Raw genomic sequence first — 15125 nt, 5'->3', positions numbered from 1 at the left:
GGGGCGTCGTCTCCCTGTTGCTCCAGGTCTCTCCATCTCCCGTGGTCTCCCAAGGGACATCCTGCGGGTGTCGCATGCCGGAGGGTCCGGGTCTCTCCGTCTCCCGTGGTGTGCGAGGGGCATCCTGCTGGCGTCGCATGCCGGAGGGCCCGGGTCTCTCCGTCTCCCGTGGCCTCCGAGGGGCATCCTGCGGGCGTCGCATGCCGGAGGGTCCGGGTCTCTCCATCTCCCGTGGCCTCCGAGGGGCATCCTGCGGGCGGTCTGCATCTGCGGGGATGGGTGCCTCGACGTTTGGTCCTGCGATACACAATGAAGCATGCATGGTTAGACACGCAGGCAGTGATCAGGTGATATGGGGGAGGGGGATATAGGGGAGGGGGGATATGGGGACGGGCTGTCGGTGGCTCACTTGCTAGTACTGGACCTCTGCATCAGCAACCTCCCGGTCCTCAGGTCTGCCAGCCAGTTCCAGGGCCCTTTCCTCATGTTCGGTCAGTGGCCTCTCATCAGCGGGGCCTCCTCCAGTCCTCACCTGCTCCCTATTGTTGTGTGTGCGCTTCTCCTGTGGGGGGTGGTGGCAGGGGTAAAAGGCAACAGTGTTAGGCAGGTATATGAATGCACGCCATCGGTTGCGCGTGTATTGCAGAGGTTAAGGTTAGGGCTGGATTCACTTGGGGATATGGGGGAGGGGGGATATGGGGGAGGGGGATATGGGGGAGGGGAGATATGGGGGAGGGGGGATATGGGGGAGGGGGAGATATGGGGGAGGGGGAGATATGGGTGAGGGGGAGATATGGGGGAGGGGGGATATGGGGAGGGGGGATATGGGGGAGGGGGGCATATGGGGGAGGGGGGCATATGGGGGGGGATATGGGGGAGGGGGGATATGGGGGAGGGGGATATGGATATCGGGCGGGGGGGGTGGGAGGCTCACCCTGCCTGCTCTGACGAGGTCGTTCAACTTCTTGTGGCACTGGGTGCCTGTCCATGGTGTCAGGGCCGCAGCGGTGACGGCCTCTGCCACCTCCCTCCACAGACGCCGGCTGTGGCGTGGGGCAACTCTGCGGCCGTGCCCGGGATACAGGGCCTCCCTCCTCTGCTCCACTGCGTCCAGGAGCGCCTCCACATCCCGTGACTGGAACCTTGGGGCTGAGCGGCGGCCAGCCATCCAGTCGGGTGTTCCGGTCGGGTGTTCCGGTCAGGTGGGGGGGAGCAGCGCGTCCTTATGAGCCGTCACGCCGTGTGGCATGTATGACGCTGCACGGCGTGAACCACGTGCGCAAGCGCGGATCCCGTCACGTCGCTGCTAGCCCATTTCGGGCCGGAGACTTTGCAACGGTTTTTCCGGCGTGACGCATGTCAGATTTGCGCCGTTTATTGCGCCGATCGGTGGACTTTGAGCCGATAACGGAGAATTTCGCCCCAGGAATTTGCAGGTGGATATAGTTAGGTTGAGAGAGTGGGCAAAATTCTGGCAATATCAATAATGTGATGAATGTGAAGTTGTTCACTTTGGCAGGAAGATGAAAAGCAGAGTATTTTTAAATGGGGAATAGCTCAACTTCACCTCCTCATGTTCAAGGTTAAGCCTCATGCTGCTCAAGGTGCTGCACAAGGCGCACTTGACTAGACTGTGTATGAGTAGGATCATCTCAGGGGTGGAGGATAGGCTTGAGCAGCCCTCTAGGGAGCCGGCGAATCATTTGGTCCTGCCCAAGCTTGCTAAATTTGGGTCTCCTTTTTTGGAACAATGTCAGGGACTCTGGGTGTTAATGGCCAAGGTTGGCCATTTTTGGAGTGTTGGACTTACCGATGCTGCAAGCGGGGATGGAAGCAGATATCTTGGCCTTTGCCTCGCTAATAGCACGGAGGCGAGTCTTGCACGGGTGGAGGTCTGCCTAAGGCTTCGGCCTGGTTTGGGGACCTGATGGAACTTCTGTACCTTGAGAAGATCAAATACGCCATGAGGGGGTGGGTGGATGGGTTTTACTCAAGGTGGCAGCTTTTATTGCCATTTTCAAGGGAGCTGGTTACCGTCGGCTGTTAGGGGAGGGGAGGTGGTGGGTTGGTCAGTCTATTCTAGTCTTCTTTGTGAGGGGGAGGATTTGGGGGTAGTCTTGCTATAAAACTGGGTTGGGATGGGTTGTGTTGTATGATATTTTTGTAATAATGAAAATTTTGTTTGAACATAAATATTTTTTAAAAAGCAATTCCGAGGTGCAGAGGGATCTAAGTGTTTGTGCATGAGTCAGAAAACGTTAGTATGCAGTTACAGCAAGCAATTAAGAAGGCTAATGGAATGCTATCCTGTGTTACAAGAAGAAAAGTAAGGATATTCTACCCCTGAGATGAACCTACTCATATACAGGACATTTGTGAGACAGCGTCCCAAATATTGTGTGCAGTTTTGGTCCCCTTATTTAAGGAAGGATGTAAGTGCATGGAGGCAGTTCAGAGGAGGTTTAATCGATTGATACCTGGAATGAGTGGGTTGTCTTATGAGGATAGGGTAGACAGGCTGGACTTGTTTCTACAAGAGTTTAGAAGAGTGAGTGGTGACTTTTTAAAATAAACTTAGATTACCCAATTATTATTTTTTTTCCAATTAAGGAGTAATTTCGCGTGGCAAATCCACCTATCTTGCGCATCTTTGTGTTGTGGGGTGAAACCCACGCAGACACGGGGAGAATGTGCAAACTCCACACGGGCAGTGACCCGGGGCTGGAATTCGAACCCGGATCCTCAATGCCGTAGGCAACAATGCTAGCCACCGTGCCGCCCGAGTGAGTGGTGACTTGATTGAAGTATATAGGATCCTGAATCATCCTGATAATATGGACATGGGAAGGATGTTTCCTCTTGTGGGTGAGTCCAGAACTAGGGGGCACTATTTTAAAATTAGGGGTTGCCCTTATAGAACGGAAATTAGGAGAATTCTTTTCTCTCAGAGTGTTGTGTGACTTTGGAACTCTGTCTCAGAAGACGGTGGAGGCTGGGTCACTAAATATTTTTAAGGTGGAGCTACATAGACTTTTGTTAAGCAAGGGAATCACAGGTTATCAGGGATAGATTGGCCTGTAGAACTAGAAACACAAACAGATCAGCCATGATCTTGTTGAATGACGGGGCAGGCCAGAGGGCTCGGATAGTTTACTACTGCTCGTATTTCATGAGCTGGATTCTCCGCCGATGGGATCCTCCGCTTCGCCGGCAGCACACTCAAGCCTGCGGATTTCCTGTTACTAATGTTTTAAATAAATGGAAGAAAGTTTAGTATGCAAAAATCAGCAAAGCAAACGTCAATTCTATCTATCTTATGCACAAACATCCAGAATTAACACGAGGTAAATAATAATTACCAGGCCAACTATGGCCGAACACACCACAAACTTCACAGTAAGTGGCAGATACAACCAACATATGTGTCGCAAATTGTCTTAGCAACCCACCTAGGTAACAGTTATTGTGGTGAGTCATGAAAATCTCTTTCTCGGGAGGAATTTCAGCTCCTCTTCTACCCCCCCCCCCCCCCCCCCCCCCCCCCCCAGCCCCACCCCTCAAGTTCCATGGTACAATCAAAACTCCAAAGGCCCCACCCCACACAGTAGCATGGAGCTAATGGTAGAACGTCAACTGCATGGAGCCAACCTACCACTTCAATTGCTCCTGACCCTTGAACTGATCTGTCTCGTTAATGCCTCCCAATAGGGTTCTGCCCCAGGCAGGGTCGAATGTACCTGAGCACTCAGAGCATTCAAAATTAGATGGATGAATTAGTTACACAGACATGGTTCCAAGGTGATCAAGGATGGGAACTAAACATTGAGGGTTATTCAGTTTTTAGGAAGGACAGACAGAAAGGAAAAGGTGGTGGAGTTATACTGTTGAAGAAGATATTGATACAATATTGAGCAATATTGAGCAAAGAGTTCAGCACAGATGATGTGGAATCTGTCTGGGTTGAGTTAAGAAACATCTAGGGGCAAAAAACATTCATAGGGATGGGACACAGACCACCAAACTGCAGTGGTAATGTTTGGAATAGCATTAGACAGGAAATCAATGGTGCATGTGATAAAGAACATCTGTGATTATGAGTGACTTTAATCTGCATAAAGATTGGTTCAGTCATATTAGTCGCAGCACAATGGAGGTGGAATTTCTGGAGTGTATCCGGGACCAATACATTGAGGAACCAACAAGGGAACAGGCCATCTTGGACTGGGTATTGAGCAATGGGAAAGGATTAGCTGGCAATCTAGTTGTGAGAGAGCTCTTGGGGATGAGTGACCATAATATGATGTACTTCTTTATGAAGGTGAATAGTGAGGTAGTTGATTCTGAGGTCAGGGTCCTGAATCTCAGTAAAGGTAACTATGATGGTATGAGGCATGAGTTGGCTATGATGGACTTGCAAACATTACTGATAGGAAGGACAGTGAGTGGACAGGCATTCAAGGAACAAATAGGTGAACTCCAAATGTTATTTATTCCTTTTTGGCACAAGAGTAGAAAGGGAAGTGTGTCCAAACCATGGTTTACAAGGGAAATTAGAGATAGTATTCGATTGAAAGAAGAGGCAAACAAATTAGCAGGAGAAGGCAGTAGACCTGAGGATTGGGAACAAAAATTCAGCAAAGGCAGACGAAGGGATTGATTAAGAGGGAGAAAATACAATATGAAAGTAAGCTAGTAGGGAACAAGGGTGGCACGTGGCACAGTGGCTAGCACTGCTGCCTCATAGCTCCAAGGATCCAGATTTAATTTTGGTCTCGGGTAACTGTCTCTATGGTGTTTGCACATTCTCCCCGTGTCTGCTTGGGTTTCCTTCAGGTGCTTTGGTTTCCTCCCACAGTCCAAGATGTGCAGGTTAGGTGGATTGGCCATGATAAATTGGCTCTTAGTGTCCAAACGTTTAGGTGGGTTTACCGGATGGCGGGGATAAGGTGGAGGCGTGAGCTTAAGTAGGGTGCTGTTTGCAAGAGCCATGCAGGCCCGATGGACTGAACGGCCTCATCCTGCACTGCAGGGATTCTAAGATAAAAACTGACCGTAAAAGTTTCTATAGATATGTAAAGAGAAAAAGATTGACAAAAAATAATGTAGGCCCCTTACAGTCAGAAACGGGGGAATTCATAACGGGGAACAAAGAAATGGCTGAGGAACTAAATTCATACTTTGCTTCTGTCTTCACAAGGGAAGACGTGAAAAATATACCGGAAGTACTGAGCAACACAAGTTTTAGTGAGGGGCTGAAGGAAATCAGTCGTAGTAAAGAAATAGTTTTGTGGAAATTAATCTGATTGAAGGCAGATAAATCTCCAGGGCCTGATTATCTTAATCCCAAAGTACCGAAGGAAGTGGTCCTAGAAATAATAGATCCATTGGTGGTCATTTCCAAAATTCTTTGGATTCTGGAATGGTTCTTACAGATTGGAGGGTAGCTAATTTCAGCCTGGTATTCAAAAAGGGAGGTAGAGAGAAAACAGGGAACTGTGGACCATTGAGCCTAAAGTCAGGAGTAGGGGAGTTGCTAGAGTCCATTATCAAGGATGTCATAGCACAGCATTTGGAAAGCAGTGGAGTAATCAGCAAAGTCAGCATGGATTTACGAAAGGGAAATCATGCTTGACAAATCTACTAGAATTCTTTGAAGATGTAACTAGTAGAGTTGACCAGGGAGAACCAGTGGATGTGGTTTATTTAGACTTTCAGAAGGCATTTGACAAGGTCTCACATAACAGATTACTATGTAAAGTTAAAGCACAAGGGACTGCAGGTAGTGTCTTGAGATGGATATAAAGTATTTCAGTGACTGTAAAGTGGTATGAGATGTCCCTATGGCTTGAAAGCTGCTTTATAAATCTCATTTTTCCGTTTTTCCTTTGTAGATAATAATCATGCTTTAAAATAACTTAATTCAGTTAATTAAGTTTCCATTGCCTAATGCCTGACATATTGGAACCGTATTAGCATATAAACTATGAATTAAAAATTGCATTTTTCATTTCTCAGATAATCTGCCTCAGGAAAATGAAGGCTAGAATGGACATAGAGACCTGGAGATGGACAACTCAATATCACTTATCAGCATCTTTCCAGAATGTGTTAATGGCACTTTATAATCTAATCTAATGAAATGCTTCCTTGGAAAAATCATTTTTAGGCCAGGATCAAAAATTCCTTCTGTGTATTATTAAATCTCTGCCCTGATCTACAGTAACTTCAAACATTAGTTTACGTATTGAGGAGCCTCTGCAGTGCCCAAACTGAGGTCTTAATCTGCAACACTGGTTTAGCACATTTTGGTGAAGGAATTGAAGTATGTGCCAGGAACAGCTGCCTGGAGACTCTTCAGGGGGTGATTGCTATTCAGTAAAATGGTTTCACATCATTTTGGTGAGTAATGCTTTGACAACGTCTCCCACAGCAACCAGCTGAACAGGAATGACCAAGTCGTGGTGAGAATTTTGAGTGCTACTTAAGTCATAATCTGCTTCAAGTGTTGACTTGCTGATTGAGATTGGCTGACTGCACTGTTTGGAGACACTTTGGGAGACATTCAAGGATAGTTTGTCAAGAATTTACCAACCTATCACTATTTATTCTGGAAATTCTCTCAGGAATTCACCCCAAATGAATGAGTCCTGTGCCACTGTATGTTACAGGAGTGGCAGGAGAAAGGTGTCCCCCATCATCCACATGAAAAATTGGAGGAGGAAATGAGATCATACAGAGTAGCACCAGCTGCCTCAGGGGAGAGAGACGGAGAAAGAAAGAAGGCAAGAAAAGCTTTCAGCAGTAGACCCAGGGAGCACTATTCCCACATTCACATGACCCAAGTGTGTTATTTTTAAAGGATAGGCTTGCAGACCATGAAAGTAGAAACACACAAGAGCTTTATTGGAAAGGTGTTTACTTAACAGGCTGTAAAGATAGACTGCTCACTTGCCTGCGCACACGGCCGGTAACATCATCAATATGTCACGTGATCGGACTCTTAAAGTGACCTTGTTTCAACTAGGAACAAACACATTCCTCCCCTTTTACATTAGATGTTCCGCAATGAAACACAGTCTGATGTTAACAATCAAAATTTACAATATGAAGAATTAACAAACACAACAGTCAATAAGTTAGATGTTTTGGTGGATGTCCATTTCTATGTGGTTGTCAGCGAACCTCAGGTGTCTGCATTTTCATATTGAGTGCAGCCTCTGGTGTTTTGGGTTGAGATTGGATCTCATCTGTAATTGCCTCTACTGGAATTGACGTAATGTTTGCAGGTTGACTCAGTGTTAAAACGTCCTCAACTGAGGTACTGTCTTCCAAAACTGTTTCTGGTATTGTCAGGTTCACAGGAATATCTAGGTCTTCATTTGGCATAGTTGGTTGTAGTCTCTTGTTTGACTCTGTCTCTGGCAAACTAGTTCTAGTTGCTAAACGTTGATCAGTGTGTCTCCTCCACACTACATCGTCCAAAGTTTGAATAGTGTAGGAGACCAGTCCTGTCTGTGCTAAGACGATGGTAGATATCTACTTATCACTGATGGTATAATTCCTCGCCAATATTTCCTGACCTTCCAGAACAGGCACTGTGTTTAACCCTGTTCTCACGTCACAAAACCTGACTTTGCTGTTTCCTCTCAACAATCACTCTTGTCTTAGGTGGCTTCAGCTGTATGTAACTGACATTTTACCATGAGTAATGCTGGAGAACTTTGGGTTGTTGAATGTGTTGTATTCCTGTATGTCATCAGGAATTGGCTCAGTTGTTTTGACAATGATCCTTGCTCAAGAATGCTTCATTATCTGAACAAACCTTTCAGCCAGCCCATTTGTCGTAGGGTGATAAGCAATGGATCAGATGTGTTGGATTCCATTTTCCTTTAGATAACTTGTGAATTCTTGCAAAATGAACTGTGGCCCATTATCACTAACAAATTGTTCAGGGTAACCAAATCTTGCAAAAATCTCACCCAGTCTTTCTATTGTTCTCTCCGAGGATGTTCTCTTCATAATGACGGCTTCAGGCCATTTTTAGGGTGCATCTAATACAATGAAAAACATTTGTTCTTCGAATGGTCCAGCATAAGCGACATGAACTCTGCCATGGCTCTTCTGGTCATTCCCATGGGTGTAATGGTGCTAGTGACAGCAGGTTTCGAACATTTGCACAAGCTAAACACATGCCCGCCTTCTCCTCGATTTTGCTACTGAGCCCTGTTCACCAAAAATAGCTTCTGGCAATCTTCATCCTTTCTGTCCCAAAATGACCTTCATGGAAGTTGGTTTAAGACACATGGAACATACAGTGCAGAAGGAGGCCCTTCGGCCCACCTTGTCTGCACCGACCCACTTAAGCCCTCACTTCCACCCGATCTCCGTAACCCAATAATCCCTCCTAACCTTTTTGGTCACTAAGGGCAATTTATCATGGCAACTCCACGTAACCTGCATGTCTTTAGACACGTTCCCTTAACAATGGTAGAATAATGACCCTCAGCTGTACGGCTAGTTCAAGTCTTCGGGTAACAAATGGCTTCAACTCTGGGTTTGCTCCCACGGTCTTACCACCAAGAACCATGTCCGTAAACTTCTGACAGGAGTGGATTATGTCTGGTGTGTGGATTATTTCTGGTGTACTTCTTACCTTGTCCTGTGGTTACAGGAGTGTTATCAATTTATTCTAAATAGAAAATATTACCACTCGAACTATTCATTGATGACTCGTTATGTCAAATCCCAAATTTCTTTACCCGTCAGTCTGGCCTCAATAAAAGTCGAGATGGATTTGCAGGTACAGCATTAGTTATTTTATTTAGCTTGCAAGCTTTACTCCGTTCACAGCGGCACAAAGCGCATCCTGCTTCGTACACCTCTGGAATCAAGTGAGGCTGTAGAACAAAGGAGTCTGTACTGATACATTCAAATGGCATCAAGTTTCACATACACGATTCCCATAGGTCATCCTATACCCCTCCTGACCTGGTGATACATTCTGATTGGCTCACTTCCAATCCCTTCCTCTGGCCCCTATTACCCAGCATCCTTTTCTCCTCCTTTGGTGGACACACCTCTTCCTTTGCTTTGCCATGCGGTCTGAAATCCTTTGCCTGTGAACTCAACAGAATGAGACTGGCCTATCTCTACATTACAGTAACTAATATCTCTAAAGTAACTATTTTATATCACATTCGTCAGTTACTTAAAGGTAATCTATAGAGTCCATCAGAATTCCCATGGAGATTTGATGACAGCAGCAATGCCCATCTCTGCATCTGGCTCGTTGCTAGAGGTGGAGTAATGGTGTGTGGCCTCAGTATTGCTGTCAGTGGTCGATGACCTGTTAGTAAAGTAAATCTCTGTCCATAAGGCATTGATAAAAATGTTTGATTCCGAAATTGATGCCTCGAGTTTCTTTCTCTATCTGTGCATAGTTCATTTCTGCTTTGTTCAAGGATCTTGATGCAAACACTGGTATTGGCTTCTCTTCATCATTGGGCATTATGTGAAAAACCACTGCACCCACACCATAAGGAGATGTGTCACAAACCAATTGCAATGGTAACTTCGGACCAAAATGTGGCAAGGTTTCTGACTTTAGTAGTGCCTCCTTAGCTTGTGCGAAGGCCTTCTTGCACTGATCCACCATTTCCATTTCGTGTTTAGACACAATAACTTGGCTTGGGAATAGTTGCTAAATTAGGGACAACCTTCCATTATATTTTATTAAGACCAAGAAAAGAAATCAAAATTGAATTACGTTTTCAGGTGCAAGTGCTTCAGTTATAGCTTTTGTTTTTGAAGATGATTTGTGCAGTCCCTTTGCATCTTTGTCCACAGCACGGTAGCACAGTGGTTAGCACTGTTGCTTCAGCATCCCAGGTTCGATTCCCGGCTTGGGTCACTGTCTGTGCGGAGTCTGCACATTCTCCCTGTGTCTGTGTGGGTTTCCTCCGGGTGCTCCGGTTCCCTCACACAAGTCCCGAAAGATGTGCTGTTAGGTAATTTGGACATTCTGAATTCTCCCTGTGTACCTGAACAGGTGCCGGAATGTGGCGACTCGGGGCTTTTCACAGTAACTTCGCTGCAGTGTTAATGTAAGCCTACTTGTGACAATAAAGATTATAATTAAAATAATAATCTATGACGTGCCCCAGGTATTCAATAAAAGATTTGAAGAATTCACATTTATCCTTCCGTACTCATAGTCCGTAATCTTCCTGTCTCTGGACTGTAGCACCAAAATTGTGAAGATGCACTTCTTCATTCTTTCCAGTAAATAAGATATTGGGCGAGATCTACCAGAATGGGAACAGAATCCCATAGCGAGTATTCTCCGAGTACCAAGAAACCCCATGCTATGGAATGAGACTCTGTTCCCATTCAGGTAGATTCGGGGCCTCAACAGGGAACCCCCTGACGAAGCCTCACTTTAGTCCCATTTTCTGCACTGAGGAACTCTGCTCGCCGGAACTCCCCAATGCTGAAGGAGGTCAGGACGTCATTAAAAAATGGCTCAACCCAAAATGACGCGACACCATAATGCCCCCAAAGCCCGAACTCACCTATGCTGCTGCCAGCTGGGCACCAGATCCACTGTGCTGTGGATCGGACCAGGGGTAATCTATGCGGGTGCAGGGGGTTGAGGAGAGGGCCTGAGGACTCCCTTATCGGTGAATTGGGGCTTTGTGGGGTTCGGGGGTCGCATCTGGGAGTCAAGAGATCGGGACCCCACCCTTCATACCCTGCCTCATCCCTCCTTTCATTGGCATGGCTGCCCTCAGACCCTGACCCTTGGCAATGTCACCCTGGCGCTGCTACCCTGGCAGTGCTCCTGGCAGCACCACCCTGGCATCTTAGCAGTGGCCTCACTGCCCTGTCCTTGACCACCCAGGGGCCTCCAATGGCCTGGGAGGCACCCCAGGTGCCATGACGCCTCGTCCACATTTGTGTGGACCAGTACTAGTCGGCGCCGGTGGGACCTATCACTAGGGAGCTGGTTAGATTGGGCTTCCATCTCGCTAATGAGATAAAAATTGCCCTTAATTGGCCTCAAGTAGCTTCAGCCACGTCTAGGTAGGATCTGGATCCTGCCATCGGGAGTGGGCCGGTTAGATTGTAAACCACTCAGCACGGTTCCCGATTTGGGCCTTTCCCATGAGCTAACCAGCCCACCTGAATTTTTGCCGGGTGCAATGTGGCCTTTAAACACACCCTTAATATTTAGCTTGACTGAGAGCTCTTTCAATCTTCCTAGCTCTCCATTAAAGACTATGGCATGTTTCTTTAAAATGTTCGGTATATCTGTTTCAGACTCCAACATGAGATTCACCTCGGCCCAGTTTAGCTTGATTCTCTCCCGCCAGGTTCTCCCTGTTAGGGCTGGATAATTACCTTTAATGATGTGCAGGGACAAGTCTGTGGTCTGTCCGATTAGTTGCACATTAACATCAATAAAGCCCCTCAATGGCACTACTTCTTCAATATATGTTTTAAGTGTTACCTTTGACGGTTTTGAGGCAACATGTCGTAGTTTCTCTTGGAAAATAGTTCTGGTACCAATGAAATGGCTACTCCAGTCTCTACTTCCATTTTCACTGGTTGTCCAGTAAAGGAGTAATCCAGTAACAGTTGGTTGCACCAGCAATAGCCAGAATGTTCAACGACAGTTCGTCATCTGACTGTGATTCTGGTCCTTTATCATGCCGCTTTTGTATCATGTGGATCTTCTTTCTTCTCTTCGGTGTTCCATTTGATACCCTTGGTTCTTTCTTTTTATCGTTCTTATTTGGAACTTGTTGTTTCTCCAACACACACATTCGATGAGCCCCTTTTTACCACAATTCCTGCATTTTGTATCCTTGCACGAGCAGTCTGCTGAGTGCCCAGTTTTTCCACATCAATGGCCATTTCGAACGTGTGTGTTTGGGTCTCAGCAACATTTTATTGATTTTAGTGCTCAAACTTAATCATTGGCCTTCCTTAGCTAATTCAATGGAGAACCAAACTTCTAAAGTCTTCTTTAGGTTTAAGTTGCTTTCTGTTAACAGTCTTTTCTTGAATAGCTTTTTTTGAAATACTTCTTAACCCGCACTCTAGTCTGTCTCTAATGGCGTAATTCAAGACATGTCCAAATTCATAGTATTCAGCTAATTTCTTCAAAGTAGCCACAAAGTGTGTGATTGATTCACACTTGTTGGTTATGTTTATAGAATCTGAACCTTTTGGCGATGACCAAGGGTTTAGGTGAGAAGTTGCCCTGAAACATCTCCACAATCTCACCATAGGTTTTGAGTCTGGTTTCTCTGGCTGCACCAGACTTCGCAGGAGGTTGAAGGCTTCTCACCCTCCCGTTGTGCTCAGGAAAGTTGGGACTACAATGTTTGCCTCAATTTTGTTTGCTTGAAAAAAATAATCAAATCTTTCCGTATTTGAGTTCCACCCCTCAGTGTCTCACCATACGGTCCATGGAACAAAAATTCTCACCATTTTTACTATGGAAAGGGCTTGCATAAGCACGATTTGCCACAAATCCTTGAGCACAGCCTCGCTTCTTTTTTCAAACAAGGTACTCCTGACCTCAGCCTGTTTTCTTCCAGGTTTTGGAACACCCCAGCTCAAAACTATTGTTGCAGGGTACAGTACTCCCTGTACTGTTCCAGATCTTTCCTTGCAGAGCAAGTGCTGAGCTATTCAATGTTATTTCCTTAGAATCTATGTTTAAATTTTGGTTCCTTTGATGACTGTTATCCATATTTGGCACCCCTCCATTGTCAGCTTTGGTGCAGAGAAGTTTTTAGCTTCTTAATCCTTTTTGGATGTCAGCACATGGATCAACAATTTTCCTGTCCTTTTGTTTCTTCGCTGTGGTTCTGACCTCCTTGTCGCCAGTTTTCTTTGTGGTAAATTTAAAGGATAGGCTTGCAGACCACAAAGATGTTTATGAGATCTTCCTGTGTGGATATTGGCTGCTGTGTTTCACTGCATTACAACAGTGATTACACTTCAACAGTACTTCATTGGCTGTAAATAAAACTTTGGGACATTCTGAGGTCATTCAAGTTGCCATAAAAATGCAATGTTTCACTTTTATTTTGACAATGTCGCTGTCCTAATGGTAGATACAATTGGTACAGTGGGTAAACTTTCAATCTATCAGGAAGTTTGAGCATTGCCGAAGAAGAAACATGCTGTTGAAGCTTTTCGTCTTGCACTCATCAGGGCAGAATTTACAAGGATATCAATTGTAAAGGGAACAACAATATTTTTGCATGATTGGTTGGTAAGTAGGTCATCACGGTGGCGCAGTGGGTTAGCCCTGCTGCCTCACGGCGCCGAGGTCCCAGGTTCGATTCTGGGTCACTGTCTGTGTGGGGTTTGCACATTCTCCCCGTGTTTGCGTGGGTTTCGCCCCCACAACCCAAAGATATACAAGGTAGGTGGATTGAACACGCTAAATTGCCCCTTAATTGGAAAGAAATTGGGTACACTAAATTTATTTTAAAAAAGAAAAAAAATGATTGGTTGGCAAGTAGATCCAGATTTGTAGAGGTGTTGCCATGGAGAATGCACCAGGGAACTGTCAAGCTTTTATTTAAATTCAAACCGGGCAGGTTGACTCTGATTGGTTAAAGGCATTGCCATGGTTCATTCCCCATGGTAAAGCCCCTTTACATAATTCCCAACCACTGTGCAGATGTAGGTTTAATTTGTGAGGATGCAATTACTGTCTAAACACCAGGCACACAGCTGAGTAAAAATTTCCTCAGGTCGGCTTCCACCCCCCAGGAAGCTTGTGAAACACAAGCAGAGAGAAAATGGTTGTGGGCGGTCATGCTAAATGGGTGATAATGCATTGGTCACCTGTTACATACCTTCCAGAGTGTTAGGTAAAGTGAATATTATACACCAGGATATTCAGCATGTGACAAATAGGAATCTGCTTTGATGTCAGGTTAATACTAATGACCAATCGATCTTTCGTGGTGACCAGGTTATGAATGAGACGTTTTGAGAAATGTTATTTTTGCTGAGCCAGTCTCCCAATCGTTACTGAGACATCTGGAAAGAAAGAGGAATCAGCAGAGAAATGGTCAGAGAGGCTGGGAACAGAATGAACAGTTTAATGTCGTTCTCGGTGAAACTTTCATTCAGGAGAGCTAATAATGTTACCTTTAACAGGGCTGATGTCCAGTGACTGGGTTAACATAAAAAAGTAATCAATGATGGTTTGAGAAATAATAAATAAATGAATAAAGTAGAGTGTAGCAGATCGTCAAGGAGAATATGATTAATAATAAAATCAGGATTATGTATCAGGCAATGAAAGCAATTTCCAAAGCTGGATGAAGTGTCTGCAATGAAATGGAAAATCTCAGATCCAGTTCTCAGCCGGAACCTGGCTCAGAGATCGTTTGCATAAGGGGCCTTGAGGTTAGAATGGAATTAAAAATAATATCACAGCCAAAGCTCCTGCTGCTGATCATTGTAAGCCCTGTGAGCCCTGCTGGATATCCTATATTAATGCAAGTGAGATTCAGACACAGTTGGTTCGTTCAAATGCCTTACACAATGTGAGATTCAGTTGGTAACACACTTGCATCTGCGACGGTCGTGGGTTTAAACCCCAACTCCAGAGAATACAGCACATCATTTAGCTGACACAAAGATGTGCAGGTTAGGTTGATTGGCCAGGCTAAAATTGCCGCTCAATATCCAAAGATGTGCAGGTAATGTGGGGTTACGGGGTATGGTAGGGGAGTGGGTCTAGATAGGGTGCTCTTTCAGAGGGTCGGTGCAGACTCGATGGGCTGAATGGCCCACTTCTATGGTTCTATGGGTGCAATTTAACCGTAGAAAATCTATGTCCGGTTTTGGGTGCGTTTAGCGTTTTCCGGTGGCGGCAGTGCTGAGAAACACCCCACTGTCCAATGCCACTTTGTTTTTTTTTTGGTCTCTCTGCCGAGGCCGCACTGAGAGTGAATATCCAGCTGGCAAGCCCAGCAGGAAAGGCTCCTCACAAAATCGGAGCACCATTTTGTCTGGCTGCTCCGATCGTTCCCCCTGCCTTTCAGCCCTCCCCACCCCATTTTCAGCCCCCTATTCCCCCCCTCCCAACC

General features: G+C 45.7%; 1 protein-coding gene across 5 annotated transcripts in view; it reads left to right on the top strand.

Annotated features, from left to right (window-relative positions):
- LOC140419236 (cobalamin binding intrinsic factor-like) overlaps positions 1-9404 on the top strand; it is an 81271-nt gene extending 71867 nt beyond the window's left edge. For all 5 annotated transcript variants that reach the window (XM_072503065.1, XM_072503058.1, XM_072503078.1 and 2 more), the window contains one exon: positions 6016-9404. In XM_072503065.1, the coding sequence (XP_072359166.1) occupies positions 6016-6044 (29 nt within the window). In that variant the 3' untranslated portion in view covers positions 6045-9404. The remainder of the gene's footprint in view (positions 1-6015) is intronic.
- The last annotated feature ends 5721 nt before the right edge of the window (positions 9405-15125 follow it).

The sequence above is a fragment of the Scyliorhinus torazame genome, chromosome 1, assembly GCF_047496885.1.
Source record: "Scyliorhinus torazame isolate Kashiwa2021f chromosome 1, sScyTor2.1, whole genome shotgun sequence".
Taxonomy (NCBI): domain Eukaryota; kingdom Metazoa; phylum Chordata; class Chondrichthyes; order Carcharhiniformes; family Scyliorhinidae; genus Scyliorhinus; species Scyliorhinus torazame.
This window is presented reverse-complemented; position numbering and strand designations above follow the sequence as displayed.